Below are 15,114 nucleotides of genomic sequence, written 5' to 3'. Positions count from 1 at the left end.
CAGTAGTCTGGAAGTGTAGGCCGGGCGCGGTGGCTCAAGCCTGTAATCCCAGCACTTTGGGAGGCCGAGACGGGCGGATCACGAGGTCAGGAGATCGAGACCATCCTGCGTCTCTACTAAAAATACAAAACACTAGCCGGGCGAGGTGGCGGCCGCCTGTAGTCCCAGCTACTCGGAGGCTGAGGCAGGAGAATGGCGTAAACCCGGGAGGCGGAGCTTGCAGTGAGCTGAGATCCGGCCACTGCACTGCAGCCTGGCCGACAGAGCAAGACTTCGTCTCAAAAAAAAAAAAAAGAAAAAAAAGAAACAGGGAGGCCAGGCACAGTGACTCACGCCTATAATCATAGCACTTTGGGAGGCCGAGGCGGGTGGATTGTCTGAGCTCAGGAGTTCGAGACCAGCCTGGGCAACATGGTGAAACCCTGTTTCTACTAAAATACAAAAAGGTAGCCAGGCATGGTGGCGTGCGCCTGTAATCCTAGCTACTCAGGAGTCTGAGGCAGAAGAATTGCTAGAAACCGGGAGGCTGAGGTTGTACTGAGACAAGATCAGGCCACTGCAGTTCAGCCTAGGTGACAGAACAAGACTCTTTCTTTAAAGAAAAAAATGAACAGGGAGAGAGAAGTCGATGGTGTTTTATACACTCAGACATTTATAAATACAGTGCTGGCTTCTGCTTACTAAGGTGGGGGCAGGAAGAGATTATGCTCTTTTCTGCTTTATGAGGTTACCCCTGTAAAATACTACAAGATACAATCACTAAGTAGTATTAGTTCTTTTTCTTCTTAGAGATGGGGTCTCACTCTGTTGCCCAGGCTGGAGTGCAGTGGTGTGATCATGGCTCACTGCAGTTGCAAACTCCTGGGCCCAAGTGATCCTCCCATGTCAGCCTCTTGAGTAACTGGGACCACAGGCATGCACCACCATGCCCCACTAGTTTTTATTTATTCATAGAGATGGAGTCTTGCTATGTTACCCAGCCTTGTCTTGAACTCTTGGCTTCTTGTGATTCTCCTGCCTTGGCCTCCCAAAGTGCTGTGATTATAGGTGTGAGCCAGCACGCCAGGCCTAGTATTAGTTCTCAATAGCTTCTGCATTGCAACTCATTTACAAAAGGAATTCTTTATTGGATAATTATTTCCTTATAGAAACAGTGACCTTGAACTAGAGTTTGATATGAAACATTCTTTCTAATATACATAAAGAGAATTGTGTCTGGGCCTAACAGGCCTTGACCCGAACTCTCTGTTAAAGAATAAAAACTGTTAGAAAGAATGGGTTCCGTAATAGAAATGAAATCATCTCTATTAAAACCTTTGAAAGTAATATGTTAAAGAAATATTTTAAAAAGTTGATTAATGCACTCTTTTCATATGGTGGATGAGAACTTTGTGAATTTGCACATTTCAAAAATGTACAATGAAAGTATAATAGTAAGAGGGAATGTAAGTGTTGTTTTTTTCAGATAAATGGACCATGGATTGTGTTCTCCTGGTGTATTGTACACATTGCATATTGCATCCAACAATAGCATTCTAACTTTTTTTTTAATCATGTGGAGTTGCTATTAAGCTGTCTAGCAAGAAAGGTATAATTATGGTCTGAGAATTATAGAAGGATGTCATGGAGGTTCAAAAACATTAAAGCTCACATTCATAAAAAGACAATGGCGTGAATTTAAATACAGAAAGCTATGAAGTATTATGAAAACATTTTAATCTCCCAAGACTCCAGCCCATCTCCTCCCACCCTGTTTTTCTGCCAGAAACATTATGTCCTGCATTATAATATAAATTAGTTAACCATTTCATTCAACTGTAAAGAACATTTCAACAAGCAAAAATATAGCCGTTGGATTTAAACAATATCAACATAAAACATTGGGCACTTTTAGAAGTAATCTCAAAGTCCTCTTCTCTTACTCAATTATAATACAGATTAATGTTAATCAGTACAGTGAAGTAGATCATACCTTCCATCAAACTCTGTGATTAGTTTACGAAAGCAAAGTGCCAAAATCAAGATACTTAAGCTTAAACAAAAACCATTTTGTATATTTTTGTATGTGTGGACATTTTTATGTTTCCTTAGGCAGGTTGCAATTAGAGGATGAATATAGTTCTTGGTAAAAATCTGCATGCTTTGAAAGGGTTTTGCCATTCCAGCGAGCGGTATTGTTTTACTTGAACATTTATTTCTAGGTCCTGTGAAGCTTAACCAGTCCCTGTCAATTCCAGTCCCCTAATTATTGAATGCCACTTCCCATGTAATTACTTTATTTCCTGCTTATAAATAAAACAGGAAATAAAGATTGAGAAAAATCATGTAGTGAACTATTAATTTCTCAATTTAAAGGGTTTTCATCACTTTTATTGGTGTTATTTTGCTGTCATACTCCAGGTGCATGCTATACTCCAGCACTTTTTCTTTTAACTTAATTGCTTGCTAACATTTCCAGATGTGGAAAACAGACCCATTAGTTATTCTTAATAAGTACTTTATTTTCCTTTCTCATCTGAAGTGTGTTATTTTACCTTTTCCTTTTTTTTCTAGAGCATTGGTTACAGTAGAGCTTTTAGGTGCAGGTGACAAAATGCCTTAGAGGTTTATTTTTCCAACACATGATGTTTGGAATTACGTGGTTCATGTTGGTTCAGGGATTCAAAGACGTGAGAGCTCTGGGTTGCCTTTTCTGTAACATTGTGTGTGTGTGTGTGTGTGTGTGTGTGTGTTTATGCACAATAGAAATATATATTTTATACACACACACACACACGTGTAGTGTTCTCCCGTATGGTGTCCAGGTGGTCTCAGTAGTTCCCAGCATTCTTTCCTTTTGTGAAAGTTTCCATATCAAAAAGGAAGGAAAGCGAGGTCAGCATTTTATTTTCTTCAAAACACAATCAGAGTAGAGACTTTTGTCTAGAAGTTCTTACCAGGTTAATGGCTTGTTAAAGGTTGAATCTTGCTGCTACCCCACCCCCATCCCCAATTCATATGCTGAAGTCTTAAACTCCAGTACCCTATTATTTGAAAATAGGGTCATTGCTAATGTCATTAGTTAAGATGAGGTCATTAGAGTGGGCCCTCATCCGTTAGGACTGGTGCCCTTATAAAAAAAGGAGAAATTTGGACACAGAGACACACATAAAGGGAAGATGATATGAAGAGAGATACAGGGAGAAGATAGCCATCTATAAACCAAGCAGAGAGGTCTGGAACAGAGCCTTCTATCACAGTCCTCAGAAGATATCAACCCTGCTAACACCTTGATATAGACTTTCAGCCCTCTGAACTGTGAGACAATAAATTCTGTTTTGGAAGCCACGTAGTGTGTGGTACTTTGTTATAGCAACCCTAGAAAATGGATATACCCTCTTGGGCTATTAGTGGTCTCATAAGCCAATATCCCCTGGCTACCCTGCTTCCCAGCCAAGAATGACCAAGAGTTCTGGAAAGCTAGTATCTCTGGAGCTTTCATTCTCCACAGTGAAAGGCAGACTCTAAGGGTTGGGAAGAAGGACAGGCGATAGCTGTTGAGTGGACTACCAGCAGCATCTACCACAGCCAGTTTTTTACATGTGGCACATGTCTGGCATTCACATATTTGTTAAAGAAATGAAATATTCTGAGATCGAATACTTTATCTTCCTCTGACATTGGAAGCATATAAATGGAATTTTATTTTGGTCTTGTTTCTTTGGCATTTTCCAGCTTTAAACTACCATTGCCAAAATAGAAGATATCCCATTTCTAAAAAAATTTCCATCTTTGAAAAGTTTTTTTCCTGAAGAATAGTAGGGGCTAGAATATAGATCTTATTTCACTGGCAGCATATGATTTTGCTTTCTTTGACCCAGGCTAGAACTCATTCTGTTTGGGTTTGATGCCTTGTAAGTGCATGGAATATTCCTTTCTAAATCCATGTCCTCTTGAATTCTGTCTTTAATTGCATTTCCTACCCGTACACCCTGTTGTGATTTGCCCTGTGTTTTGAAATGCACTACTGGTTTTTGTTTTCCATGTAGATACGACATAAATCAGCAAGGAAAAATACGATATGCTTTCCTTTGCCCTAGAAATTTCAGATACCATCATTGTCTTTTAGGAACTTCATTTCTTTTAGTAGAGTAATGCAACTTGCCCAGAATCCCTTCTCTATTTTTCTTTGTCAGTCTTCATAAAAATTGTATAGAGTATGACCATTAGAATTGATCGTCTGCGGTTTGATCTTTTATGTTACATTACCCTAGGAGCTCATAAAGCTTGTACATACATTCAAAGGCAGTTATTCTTTGTTGCCTGTAGGTGTTTGGGGGGAAAAATAACACCTTAGGATTGGATTTTTGGACCTATTAGTCCTGTTTGGAAATGTGATACGCCTCTTATTTTAGGTTGTATATTTAAAATTGAGCTTTGGAGCCGGGCTAGCATATCAAAAAAATGCCACTGTCACAAAAAGTAAACTTTAACATCAATCTGAATGTTACATTGAATTCATTAGTTAGGCAAGGGGCCCCTTTCTGTTTTCAGACCGGGTGCTTTTAACTGGTTATGAATAGTTGTGTGAATAGTCAAGGTTCTGTCTTTTTGAGGATCAAATTCGTTTTGAAGAAAATGTTGTATGATTTCTTTTAGATTAGCAGAGACTTCAGAATCTATTCCTTTTAAGTTTATATTGCTGGCAAGAGCCTAGAACATGAAACCCCAGCATCTCTCATCACCTATTTCATTCCCGTGAAGCAAGATTGAGTGGCCTTGTCCTTTTTCTGAGTGTGAAGCATGCACTGACCTGTCATGTTTGATTCTTATTTTGTGCTTACTTTTTAAGAGGCATTGGAGGCTCCCAAATGACTGCTGATAGGCTAAAAGCCTTTAGGAGCCTTAAATTTCAGAGATGGCAGATATGTGCCTCATAGGCCGTTAACTCCAGCGCCATCAGGAAATACTGAAGTTGGAAAAGCAGGCTGTTGGTTAATTTTCACCTCTCACCATATTGAGAACAGTGTGGCTTCCTGGAAAGGGTAACAAACCAAGAATGTGAGGACTGGGGTTGATACCAGGTTGTTGACCAGGAAACTGTTACTATGGTCAGTCATTTAACCTCTCTGGGCCTCACTTCTTCTGGGGAGGCCAAACCATGTGCAAGGTGAGAAGATGAGCTCTGAAATTAAAATCTTAGCTTTATCGGTCACTAGCTGTAAAATAGTATCTGCCTCATATAGAGTTATTATGAGGATTGTTTCATTCATCTTATTCATTCTACAGACCGATATTGAATATCTTCCATGTTCTAGGAGTTGAGGATACAGCAATGAATTCAATACAAATAAATAACAAACACATACATAAACATCTGTAGTGTTTATGTAGGGGGATCTTGTGAGATTGTGAGATGTGCTTTGATATCTGTGGCTGGTGGAAATGAAGGGTGTGTAATGACTTTAGATGGGGGGAATGCACATGGTTGCATTTAAGCCGAGAAGGTGACATTTATGCTAAATTCTGAATGACAAAAAGAAACCAGAACACAAGAAGAACAAGTGTGTGAACCCAGAAGTGACACGAAACTCAGCATGTCTGAGAAGCAGGAACAAGAGCAGTGTGGCTAGACCTCAGAGATCAGGAACTGGAGTTAGGGGAGCTTGAGATAAGAGAAGCAAAGCATGTAAATAGCTGCTTTGTGTGCCTGGCACATGGCTCATGGTACCTAGTTCAATGAATGTTAGCAAATTAGCAGTTATTATCCTTCTCTCAAAAGGATATCAGAAGAAAATGCTCCTAGTAGTTTAACATTTTTATTTAAAATTAATAGTGGCCTCTGGAGAAGACAAGTACTATCGTTTGGGACATGACTTTTATTAGATAATGATGGGATGGGCAATTGAGTTTTTATTGTGACCACTTGAAGGAAATTTTTTGAACACTTCTCTTTGCCTTTTTCGTTTAAACCACTGCTTTCTTATCTCTACTAACCTTTCTTCTTTTGGTTTATCTCCCCAACTTTCCTGTTATTTCCAAATTTATATCATTATGTATACCATTACACCATTTATACCAAAATTATACCATTATGCCACCTAACCACTTTTAGGTGCAGTATTTGTCTTCTGTTGGGAATAATTATGGCATTTACCTCACAGAATATTCTGAGGAGTAATGAACACATTTGGGCACATAGGATTTACTTGAAAATTTCAGCTTTAGCAGCTGCTATTTTTATCATTTCAATGATTATTTTAATCATATTGTTATTTATTGTTGTTACACTTATGGTAAATTTTTTTTTTAATGTTAACTGCTATTTGAAGTAGCTAAAATGCCAGTTCATTGTTTTGGGGCCTTTTTTGCTGCTTTTTGATCACGTTTTGTCTGACTTTTCATGGATTCTTTGTCTCTTAGTCTGTTTATTCATTATTGGTTTATGCATTATTGGTTTCAAACTATAAATACATCAGAATTTGTCAGAAAAAATGATGCTATCCCATCTCATAAATAATGAAATATATGTTATCAGAAGTAAATCAGAAGCTATTACACCAGAAAAATGTTAGGAAATATTCACTATATTTGCAAGTATTTCTAAAGAGACATCATAAATGTTTTTGACTTTCTAAGACAATAAACTCAATTAATAGAACAGACTGTCATTTTTGTTTTTACTTATTTCTATTCAGTGAATTGGTTGAGGGGCAAAATGAAGAAAATAGCAATATTGCCTCTTTTAAATTAGGGGTGTTAGTAGCAATTTTAAAATCTGTTTCTTCTGGAAGTTGCCCTTTCCTAAAAAGGGAAATGGAAGCTTTTTTTTTTTTCCTTTGGCAGTTTTCCCTGATAGATAAAAGTAAAGATCAGGGACTAAAGGGGATAGCAAGCTGCTTTCTTAAAGGATGGTGGGGATTAGTAAGGGCTAATTGTGTGGTGATGTTGTGGTGCAAAGTTGCCCTGAGTCAGCTAAGCTGTGAGCTTGCCTTCACTTCTGACAGTCTTTGAGTTCAAGAAGTTTCCAAATTATCCTCATTTTTGGTAATTTGCTAAAAGGACTTACAAACGTTGCTGAAAAGTGTTATACTGACAGTTATGTTATTTACAGGGAAAGGATCCATACTAAACTCAGCTAGAGGAAGACACACATAGGGCAGAGTCTGGAAGGTTTCAAATGCACAGCTTTTATTGTCCACAGGACATCTGACCCTTCCGGTATTGATGTGTGACAATACTCAAGGAGTATGAGAGCCAAAGAGGGGAACTCGTTGAGCCTCCGTGTCTAGAGTTATTTGTTGAGACTTCATTATGTAGGTGTGACTGACTGGTTGCACATGTGGTTGAGCTGAGTCTCCACGTCATCTGATACCACATGACCCAGATCTCTCACCTTTAATCATATGGTTAGTCTGTCTGATGTGGCCAGTTTCCAACCCAAGACTATTGGGTGTGGCTGGCCCCACCCTAAGATCTAGTGTGGCCAGTCCCCATCCTAAACAGACATTTCAATCAGCTATGACATAGATTACCTCCTAGAAGCTGAGGGCAAAGATCAGACCTAGGGTACGGCCAAATTCCTTACAGAAAGGGTAAGAGAGTATCCCTGCATGGACTGTGGAATCCATTATTCTAGAGTGTGTGTTTTACATTCTGCAATGCTGTGTGAACTTGTCATGCCACCTAACCACTTTTAGGTGCAGTATTTGTCTTCTGTTGGGAAAAATTGTGGCATTTACCTCACAGAATATTCTGAGGAGTAATGAACGCATTTGGGCACATAGGATTTACTTGAAAATTTCAGCTTTAGCAGCTGCTATTTTTATCATTTCAATGATTATTTTAATCATATTGTTATTTATTGTTGTTACACTTATGGTAAATTTTTTTTTAATGTTAACTGCTATTTGAAGTAGCTAAAATGCCAGTTCATTGTTTTGGGGCCTTTTTTGCTGCTTTTTGATCTTGTTTTGTCTGACTTTTCATGGATTCTTTGTCTCTTAGTCTGTTTATTCATTCTCTGAGTTAATAGAAACTCCTTTGTAATTTTGCTGAGCATTCCAAGCAAAATAGGAAAGTAAAGAGCTTTTTTTTCAGGGGGTGAATTTATTTGTTTTCAGAAATGCTATGGCAATGATTATACAACTGCAGTCCCATAAGCATTTGGTGGTGGCATTATCTTATTCTTTTGTGAACTCGTAAACTCATAGTACAATAGAGAGATTTTTTTGTCTGTATGTGGAAATTCTCCTCAGAGCATGTTCAGGTTCTCTTGGCCAAAGTAGAAACATCTTTAAAAAGATACTTGTTCAGTGCTGTATCTTCCTCTTCAATTTGCTAGTAATAAAATGGGACATCCCACCAAATATTGAGTGCTTTTCATTCCAAATGCAAAATAGCATTGTCAAGCTTAAGATTTGCATGCCAAGCAGATTTTATGAAATTACTTAGGTGTTCAATTAGTTTTGAATTCAGCTTTAGTTTGGCAAAGAGGCTATGACAAAAAAGACTTGGGGTAATAGTGTATTCACCAGTCTACACTTAGATGTAGTTTGTTGTTATAAAAAGTAATTACTGTAGTATGAAGTGATCTTAATATGGCAATATTTTTCATACCAATGTTAGTTCTCATAGAGTTGGTACTGCGCTGTTGAGTGGGTTAATTGATTCCCTTTAACAAAACAATGTCTACAGAGCAATTTGCTTTGTAGGCAAATGGAGCGGTACTAGATTTTTACTAGTTGCTTGTTTTCTTCAATACTGGAATGTAACTTTTTACAATACCTTTTACTGATTATTATTTTTTGGATGTTTCCCCCCCTGTATAGGTGAGCTTCTCTTACAAGGCCCTGTGTTTGTCAAAGAACCCAGCAATAGTATTTTCCCTGTTGGTTCAGAAGATGAAAAAATAACTTTAAATTGTGAAGCAAGAGGAAGCCCGTCACCTCATTACAGGTACAGTGAAAAGTTTGAAAATTCAAATAAAAAAACTAAACACATTTATGTGGAGATGGTGAATTTTCTTTGCTCCAGTATATTTATGCCATCAGTAAGAAAAAAATATATGAAGCTATAGTTGTATGATATATTCAACAGATTCAATATATGAAGATTTAAATCTATATATAGCATATATTTGATTAGTTATTGATCATGGCAGAATCCCTAACATAAGTAATGTCTTTTCATTGATTTTTAGTGCAATTTAATTTATAAACTTGGATTTACATTTATTGTGGGGATGAAATTGTGTTTTAAAGTTAATTTGAAATCATAGTTAAACAAATACTTCTGTGTCCCACCTTTTGTTCATTTACCATTTTAATGGATTTGTGCTTGGAGATTCAATAAGTATGGAAGAATAAAACGCATTCTTACCAAAGTCATTTTAATGATTCTTGAAGAGAAAACATATTTCATTTGTTACATGTATATCAAGTTAAAGTCTATATTTTTAAGATTATATAAACAATTCCTCTTCACTGAAAACTTTCAAACATCATGAAAAGGTATAAGGAAAAAAGAAAAAAAAATTCATACTCCCACCACCTTAAGAAAAAAATATTGATATTTTGGGGATGATGATGGATTATTTGGATCAGATGGGTATTTGTATTATTAAATAACCCAGGACTAATCATTTTTACTCTTAGGAGTGCTTTTGAGACCTACTTTCATGAAGAGATGAATTATTTATAAATTACATGCTGCATTCTTTTAAGTGGTTGAAAGTATTCAAGACACCTTTAAAACAACACTCTCTTATCGCTTCTCGGCCTTTTGGCTAAGATAAAGTGTAAAACAACACACTCTTTCATGCAATGTGAACGTCTACTACGAAAACCCCATTTACACTGTTAGTTTGCTTGAAAAACCTTTTCTATAATCTGCAGAATAAGCAAACTTCAGCCAGTATTAATAAAATTTTAAATGCTTAGAGTTGTAATTTAGATCTTACTGAACCTCTGTTGTTCTCTTAAACTATATAAATAATTGAAGCCAATAGTTATGGTAAATTGGGTCAGGATTGGGGTAGAAGGTAGGTTTTTGTATTTTTGCATCTGGAAGTAATCAAGATAGTCTCTTTCAACAATATTTAACAACATATTTATTGAGGCCCTATTGTATACTTCAACAAAATAAGCATTTTAATTCCAGGTTCCTGATTAGAGTTGGCAAAGATGAGAAAAAGTTTTTCTCTGCCTCTACCTCTTTCTATAGAAATAAGAAGTTATTTAATAAAATCATTTAAAAAAGCAAGAAACTGTTTTATGAACTAGTTCCATTAATCAGACATAAGCATATGCCACATCTGGAAATATTTTCTTCTTATGGGGAAAGTTGAACAGATCAGCTTAACAAGACATTATCCTGGAAATACTTTTTTCCACCATTTTTATATGGCATTCTAACACCTTTTAAATGCATCTGTTTGTTTCTCCCTGAAATGAAGGATTATTCTCATAGACATAGCTGTAAATATGATGAAGCAGCCATGTGAATGACTCATGTGTGGGCTCTTTTTCTGTTGTCAGGAAAGTTGTATTTCCTGGTGTTTATCTTATGAATAATTTGGTGATAAATGTGTTCAGCTGAAAAGTTGTCGAGATACGAGATTTAGTCATATAGAAATGTATTTCTAAATGAATAGATTCATTATGTTTGTATAGTTTTATCACATAGCCAAATGTTTTGAGCTTAGATATCCAAAAATAACCTTGTGTAGTTATTATGTCTTTATATACTGGGTGCCTATTGTAATAACATGGAGTCTGTATTTAAATATATTGATAACGTAAAATGTTAATAAAGAAGTTTCATTGTTTGCATAGTGATTTTTGTTTTATTTTACGTCCTGGGATATCATCCTGTCATTTATATGCTACAATTTAAACAAAATCTGTAACTGAGACTAGGAGATGTGTGATTTATTAGTTTTAGGTTTGATAAATGAAGAAATTTAACATGTTTGGTATTGTTTGATGATTTTCGGTTTATAGCCAAATAGCGCAGATACTTTGATTATAACTTTAAAAAATTTTCTAAAGTTAAGATTTCTAACCAATATAAAATTTCACTTAAACTAAAAGTTTATGATCACTAGAAATTGGGACCTACAAAAGCACAAGGGAAGCTCTTTTCATTCTAAGAAATATCAGACTTTGTTTTAACAAGAAACGATCCCTTGTTATTCATGTTATCTGAGTAAGAAATAGATTGTGCCACTGCAGTAAATGGGGTATGGAAAAATGTGGGTTGTAATGACAAATTTATCTTGTTAGATGACATCTTTATTTTTGGCCTTATTTTTTCCCTACCTTTTAACTTTAATATTCAACTACGTAATATTTCACATTATTCTTTAAAATGGTTCAGAATAAAATATGCTTGCTTATTGTTTTTTTTTATTGTCCTTCAAAAATCACAAATAAATTCTATAAATATATAATGACATCGAAGACATAAAAAGGAAGAATATGGTGGATATTTTTACATAAAGTCAGAGAAAGCATTTTTTAACATATATAATCATAAATATAAGCAGATAGAGAGGCAGCCAAGGTGGAATATTAAGGAGCCATGTGAAACCACTTGTTAAAGGCAATCCGAACATGTTTCTAAGGATTCAGAATAAAGTTAAAGAATCTTGTAAAGAATGTCCTTTGAAAGTCCAAAGCCTGCCTTACAGATTGATGCCAACTTGTCTGAAGAGTGATCTTGTCTTTGTTTTTATCCCATCAGGTAAAAAGAACTCTTAATTGGCCATGTTAGAAATCCAGAAGTTCAGAAATTCTCAAGAGAAATTACTTGTCTTAGGGTTTAATTGAGGATTTTATTCTTTTTTTTGCATTTCCCTGCCTGAACCCCAAAGCCTATATTTAAAGGTTAATTAGTATTCAGTCTCATTGTAATTGCTGATAGTGCTGAAAGAGGTTACCCTGAGGAAGTATTAATACTTTTTCTAAATGGGAAAGATTTTCTTCCACTTTTTGTGGGGTTAGAAATGTCCAACCAACTATGCTAAGATGAAAGGCCACAAATAGGAGAATCCCTGGTCACAGATGCTGATGTCATTTAAAGGGGTCACGTGTTTTAGTGAGTGGGGTAAAATAGGTACATGCCAACAGGGACCAGGCAAATAACATTGAAAGAGGAAGGCCTGCCTGAAGAGCATATAGACATATTGAATAACGGCTGGAAACTGTCCATCATTCAGCCCCGAGCCTATCATCACGTGGTCATAACTGCTTCTCAGCACTGGCCAATTGTTAGCATCTAAGAATCCTGGTCCAATATTACCAAAGCTTTTTAAGAGAGTTTTAAAATTTAGATATTTTCATTTTGGAATCTCTCACTTTACTGTTAACTCTAGTGTGGACCAAAAAAGATAAGTCTAAGTCTGAATGTGGCCCCTGTGGGCCTTGTGTTTCCAACTTTTAGTCTAGCTCAAGACTTAAAGGTGTGCTGTCCAATATGGTAGCCAGTAACCACTTGTGACCCTTGAAATTTAAATCAATTAAGTTAAACTAAAAATTCAGTTGTTCAGTCACAGCAGCTTCATTTCAAGTGCTTGGTAGCCACAGGTGGCTTGTTGCCACTGTATTTGACAGTACAGATGAATATGCCCAGGCTTGCAGAATGTTTCAGGTCGACCCCAGGGCCCACAACTCTTTTCTATAAATGCTCTTTCATTTTTATCTCTTCACAAGGAAGTAAACAGAACATTATTCTCTTTCAGCTCTATAGGAACAGGTAAACACTTTTAATAGAGTGTAAGGAATCTTGGATACAGAAGTTGTAAGGGCTAAATATCATTGCAAAGTGGAGGTCTTTCCTGGCCACAGTTGCTTTTAAACATGGTTCTGTATAATGGAGTCACATCCTGCACATATTTAATTTACTGATAGTCAACTAAGTGCATTCAGTGTAAGAAAGAAAGGGAAAATAAAATAATATGCTAATTTCTGCTAACCATTTATTCAAGGAATGGATGTAAGGAAAGGAAGTCTGAGTTTATTTCTTGTCTATATATTGACAGATAGTAATGTATATCTAGGCACACAGAGTACTACACATAGTACTGTATTTGGCTATATATATATAGAGTGTGTATATATATATATATAGTCTGTACGCTATCAATTCTATACACATATAGTGTTCCATTTTTAGAATATATAGTACACGTATAGTATATGTGCTATATGCTATATAGTCTATATCATAATATAGCATATATATGACTTTTTAAGCATAATTTTGATTATACACAATTTGTCCTTTACATATTTCTTATTGCTATGTAAGATCTGATATCATTTGTTATTTTACTTTTATGCCTCAAGGCAAGGCGAGTTATTGTTCCTCTAAATTATTTTGACACTTAAAGAAATGAGGATCTTTTTTGTCAGATTTCTAAGTCCAGTTCTCTGTGTTCATGCTCAAGTTCAAGTCCTTTCCACATCCTGGCTTCTCTAGCTGGTGAGCTGTGGTCCCCACACCCACAGTCAGCCAGGGAGAGTAATGAAATAGCCACATGGTGGAATGAAGACAAAACATAAACACTAAAGAATATCTACAGTGCCTGAGGCAAACAGAGGTAGAGGTAAGAGCCTCTTACAGGGCTGTTTAAACTTGGTTGCACTGTCATCTCTCCCAGGAAGCCTTCTTGACATCCTTAGTGCTGGATTCTGTGCTCAAACAATATGCCCAACCATTGCATTGCATTATCCGTATGGTAAAGCTTATCAAAATGAAGTCAGATTGCCCTAGTAGACTGTAACTCCTTTAAAGGTGAAGACGCCTTTAAAGGTGAAGTGTGTTCTTCATTCTTACATTCCAAATGCCTAGCGAAATAGTGAAGCTTAATTGGTGGCATCAACAAAGTGGTATAAAGTTAATAAGGGGGAAAACAAATAACAGATTTTGGAATTGTATTATATTTCAGGAGTCAAGAATATCATGAAGGATCACAGGGTCAGAAGTTGTTAATAGTTTATTCTGTAAGATATTCTTAAATGTGTATTGAGTCTTATTTTTTGGCTCCATTTAAAGACAAATTGCCTTGAGGTGACAAAGATGGCTGCCTGGAACTCCAGGCTACTCATTTCTTCTGCAAAATGTCAACTGGAAGAGTAGGGTATCTTTCTCATAAATGTCATCAAAAGCTCCAAATGATGTCAGAAAAATGTGAAATAAAAATGAAGCTAATCCTGTCAGTAGTCAATACCCAGCAGAGACATAAAGGTTAGATTTCAGATATTAAAGGTGATAGTATAGCAAAATAAATTACATCCTTTGTTTCTCTTTCTTGTGTTTTTTCAGTGGGGCAAGGGGAATGGATATACATGTATTGAACAAACACAAGCTAAATCAGTTGGGTCACATTCACATTCTTAACCAATCAGTAAGGTTGAGACACAGAATGTTCTGACTGGCCAGGCCAGGGTCATGTGAGGAGGGGTTCTTTAAAGGAGAATGGAGGAGGTGCTACCAGGAAAAGCTAAGATGGCTGCAGGGAAGGCAATAAGGGAAAACATCTGTAACAGTCCTTGAAATAATTTTAAGAGACTCCGTGATTGATATGAACCAGGTTAGAACCATGTAAAGTGAACAGTTGTTTTTAATCCCAATGTAGCTGTCTAATCTGTTTTATGTTTGTATGGATGTTCAAAATTTATCAGTGAGGGAGAAGTGGGAATCTATATCATAAAACACATTTTAAACATTCAATTTTTTTTTAAAAAAACAGCATCGCAACTTTAACTCATTTAGGTCTTTAGCAGTTATTGCTGAAGTCTAACTGGTTATTTTTGGATAAAGTATTGAATATGCAAATTCAGACATTCATTCTTTCAAAGGCTGCAATTATTCTCATCACTTCGGTAAACATATTAACAAACATTGCATTTGAACACAAACACATTGCTTATTAACTTGAAAGCTGCATCTAAAACCGCAAATTGCTTCTGTGATTAAATTTCTGATTTTCCTGTCAAACCCCAAATCAAGTATTGCCTGTTGATTTAGTGTGGATGTATTTCCTAAACCCAAATCCCAGCCTCCCCAAATTTTAGTAACTTATTTTGTTCTTTTCACATTGGTTTATGTTGAAGTTTAAAATGCAATGTT

The 15,114-nt window shown here is 36.1% G+C and overlaps 1 protein-coding gene across 1 annotated transcript in view; it reads left to right on the top strand.

Annotated features, from left to right (window-relative positions):
- CNTN3 (contactin 3 (plasmacytoma associated)) overlaps window positions 1–15,114 on the top strand; it is a 256,281-nt gene that overhangs the window by 13,223 nt on the left and 227,944 nt on the right. Inside the window, exon 2 of the mRNA XM_011937219.1 lies at window positions 8,811–8,937. Within this exon, the coding sequence (XP_011792609.1) occupies window positions 8,811–8,937 (127 nt within the window). The remainder of the gene's footprint in view (window positions 1–8,810; window positions 8,938–15,114) is intronic.

Source organism: Colobus angolensis, unplaced genomic scaffold, assembly GCF_000951035.1.
Source record: "Colobus angolensis palliatus isolate OR3802 unplaced genomic scaffold, Cang.pa_1.0 Scaffold160, whole genome shotgun sequence".
Taxonomy (NCBI): domain Eukaryota; kingdom Metazoa; phylum Chordata; class Mammalia; order Primates; family Cercopithecidae; genus Colobus; species Colobus angolensis.
Note: the sequence above shows the minus strand (reverse complement) of the source record. Positions and strands in the feature narration are given on the sequence as shown.